The sequence below is a fragment of the Austrofundulus limnaeus genome, unplaced genomic scaffold (genome assembly GCF_001266775.1).
Source record: "Austrofundulus limnaeus strain Quisiro unplaced genomic scaffold, Austrofundulus_limnaeus-1.0 Scaffold1502, whole genome shotgun sequence".
Classification (NCBI taxonomy): domain Eukaryota; kingdom Metazoa; phylum Chordata; class Actinopteri; order Cyprinodontiformes; family Rivulidae; genus Austrofundulus; species Austrofundulus limnaeus.
This window is the reverse complement of record NW_013953904.1, coordinates 56,666-60,067: the sequence shown is the minus strand read 5'-3', so window position 1 is coordinate 60,067 and position 3,402 is coordinate 56,666. Positions and strand designations below refer to the sequence as shown.

The following is a 3,402-nucleotide window of genomic DNA, read 5'->3' as shown; positions in this document are numbered from 1 at the left end:
TTAGTCATTTAAATTAGTTATCTATTTTAAATTTCCATAACTATAAAATTCATAATTTCCTCAGCTTTATTTTGAACCATAGTTTGTAAAAATGGATCAAGAAATCAGGAAGTTATAAGAGTTTTTCATCAGGAGGACAACTCACAGTCCATTGACCTCCATTCATTGTGTTGAAGCTCCTCAGTGCAGAACAGAGCTCCAGTGTGTGCACGTCTATGTAGCTAGCAACACGCTAGCCACGCCCAATCCACTAATATATATCAATGGTCCAAAGTGTGGGCTGCTCTGATGTCACTGAGCACAACGTTAAAAACAGAAGCTTTAAACTGTGGGGCTAAGCTAACAGCCATGAAGCACAGCCTCCTCCACATATGAGCAGAAGCAACAACAGCATCCTCCACCACTGAACTGTACACAACAGTGAAGACACAACATGTTAAACATGCAGTTGGTTTGAACAGGAATAAGAGTTTCTTTTCTGGAACAGGCCAATAAATCTGCTCATAATTACTGAAAAAACTCATTTATGATCTGCTGCAGAGCACTGTAGCACCAAACCTAACAGAATGATTTAAAGGTAAGGCCGTCTGGCATGCAGCAACATTATTAAAGTTTCATTAATGCAGGCGGTGAAGATGCAGAGACAAGACGGTTATTTGATGATAGCAGGGTGGAGAAGCACAGAAAACATATGAATTATTAAAAGGTGTAAAGAAACAAGAAACAGAGCCAGTGGGGGTCAGTCAGGTCCTTCATCTATCCCTTAAAAAAAAACTTCAAATTTATCTACTGAATAAATGCAGCTCTGCAAAAACAACACTGATTCTTAGGAAACAAAAAGGGACTGACTTGATGTAAAAACACCAGCAGCAGGAAACCAGTGGAAACAGCACATGAAAGAAGCTCGTTTAAAACCAGAGTAAATGTAGGAAACCCTCAGAGGAAAGTTGTAAATAAGCAGGAGCTCTGAGGAACTTAAAGACCTGGTAGAACCCTGCAGAGTGCAGAATTATCTGCGTACCTTGACCTTCTCACGTTGGATGGCCTCCTCCAGCTCATCCAGCTTGTGCTGCAGCTGGTTGATGACCATGGATTCAGCCTCTATCTGCTCTAGCTCCGCCTCCCTCTCACCCTGCAGCAAGGCTCGCTCCATCTCTGCCTGAACAGAGAAGCACACAGAACCTTACAGAGCCAGCTAGAACCTCAGCGAAGCTGGCTCTGAACATGAGAAACAATGAAAGTCTCTTTATTCTAGGGTCATTTTATGTCCAGACACCACCTCTTGTTTGGACTCCTGGTGTTGTTGGTCCAGCTCAGTGAGCCGAGCTTTGAGCTCATCGATCCGAGCCAGGACACGAAGCCTCTCATCCTCCAGGTAGCTGAGCTCTGAATGACCTGCACTGCCTGGACCAGCCGAGTCCTCATGCTGCAGGGGCACAGGTCATCAGGTTAAACACAGGTCACCAGGTTAAACACAGGTCATCAGGTTAAACACAGGTCACCAGGTTAAACACAGGTCATCAGGTTAAACACAGGTCATCAGGTTAAACACAGGTCACCAGGTTAAACACAGGTCATCAGGTTAAACACAGGTTAAACACAGGTCATCAGGTTAAACACAGGTTAAACACAGGTCATCAGGTTAAACACAGGTCACCAGGTTAAACACAGGTCATCAGGTTAAACACAGGTCAGGTTAGGGTTAGGGTTAGGTTACAAATGTTTTATTAGTTAGAGAATCATCTTTGCTTTAATATGGGACAAACAAATGATCTGTTAGTTAATGTGGTTTAATTAGAAGAACTCAGTGAATCTCACAGACAGCCTGCGTGCAGTGACACGCTCATACAGCAGTCTCTCAGGAGGAGAGTTTAGTCACTCACACAGAGTTGGACAGATCTGTTCAACAACAACATTCTGAACATAGATTTAATATAAAGTTAAGTTTTACAGACCAAAGTCTCTGCTAGTTCAGGAGCAAAGTGCAGGAGATGTCAGGACTGATCACTGCAGCAACTCGAGTCGAGCCGGTCCGCTGCTTCAACCAAACATGCTCTCACTGAAAGTCCCGCCCTGCTCTGCTCTGATTGGATAAAACAGCTCTGGACTTTGTCTGATTTGTTGAAGGCAGTGTGGCTGGATTCTTTTTTTTATTATTAAGAAATCAGGTCGCGTTTGCGACCACACTGGTCACTCTAGAGCCCTGCTAGCTGTTGTTTTGACAGACAATCAGGTACAATCTTAGGTACACAAGTGAGCTTTATGACGTTACATCTGGTGCGCTTTTTCCTTTTTTGACAGCGCAAGCGCACCTACGCACCGGTTATGTGCACCTCTGTTGATAAGGCTTTTATTCATTATATTTTGTCAAAATGCAATTTTTGTTAACATTTTAGTCAAATGACAAAATTTGCCTTTTTCTCCATATACAACTTTTAGACTTAATCCTGGTTTCGTTCTGACGGGTCACAAATAGCATGACTAAATCAAAAACTGACTTCTTCCTGTCTCATTGAAGACAAGCTTAACATCACATGAACCACGTGTAAAAAGCTCTGTGTACCAAACTACGTGTCAGCTGCTCAGCAACCATGTGTGCTCTGTTTTAGACATGTAAACATGAGCATTTAAAACTTGGCTGAATACTTGTCAGAGATGTTGAGGCCCCCCACACCCTCCACAGACACAGCAGAGCCATGCACATCATTCACATGCTAGTACCTGAGCAGCATGCAGAGCAAGCGTTTGTGTTGAGAAATAAGCACTGCCTCTGACCTGTTGCTCTCCATTCAGCAGCACTGATGTGAAGGGAGCAGGAGACGTCCTCACCTCCTGATGGGTGCTCTCTGTACTACTGCACTCCTCCTTCAGGTTCTCCTCATCACTCTCTCTCTGTCTCTGTGCCAAACACAGCGTGGTCGAGGAGGACAAAGGGGTGCTTCCAAAGACGTTGTCTAAAGACGGCCTCCGCGCTGAGCTGTCGGCCAGGCTCCCAGGAAAACCCATCCTCCCAGAGCCCAGAGGGTCCAGCTCTGTGCTCTCACCTTTGTTGTATTCAGCACAGAGAGTCAGGATGGTCTCCAGTCGCTGTCTCTCCTGTGAAGCAACGCAAACACAAACAAATGTGGGTTAGAATCCAGCAGGTGGGAAGACTTCAGTTAGCAGAGATTCTTAACCCATGGGCCGCGGTTCAATTGTGGGCCGTGAGCGCCACCTTGAGGGCCTCAAAAGAACAACAGTTTTTAACTTTGGGCCACAGAGGGCCGTGGGACCACATTGATTTTAAATAAGGTGTAATACACTTTCTCACCACTAGTAGCAGTAGTGCACCACTCAGATGTTTAACAACTTTTTAATATGTAGAACAGAGGTTCCCAAACTGTGGGGCGCGCCCCCTAGGGG

The 3,402-nt window shown here is 44.9% G+C and overlaps 1 protein-coding gene across 2 annotated transcripts in view; it reads right to left on the bottom strand.

Annotated features, from left to right (window-relative positions):
• Positions 1-1,021: 1,021 nt before the first annotated feature.
• Positions 1,022-3,402, bottom strand: part of LOC106535598 (pleckstrin homology-like domain family B member 1) — a gene marked incomplete at both ends in the record, with an annotated part of 5,124 nt that continues 2,743 nt past the window's right edge. Inside the window, 3 exon segments of one of the 2 annotated variants that reach the window (XM_014032639.1) lie at positions 1,022-1,159; positions 1,280-1,426; positions 2,776-3,096. In XM_014032639.1, the coding sequence (XP_013888093.1) occupies positions 1,022-1,159; positions 1,280-1,426; positions 2,776-3,096 (606 nt within the window). 2 annotated transcript variants of the gene reach the window in all.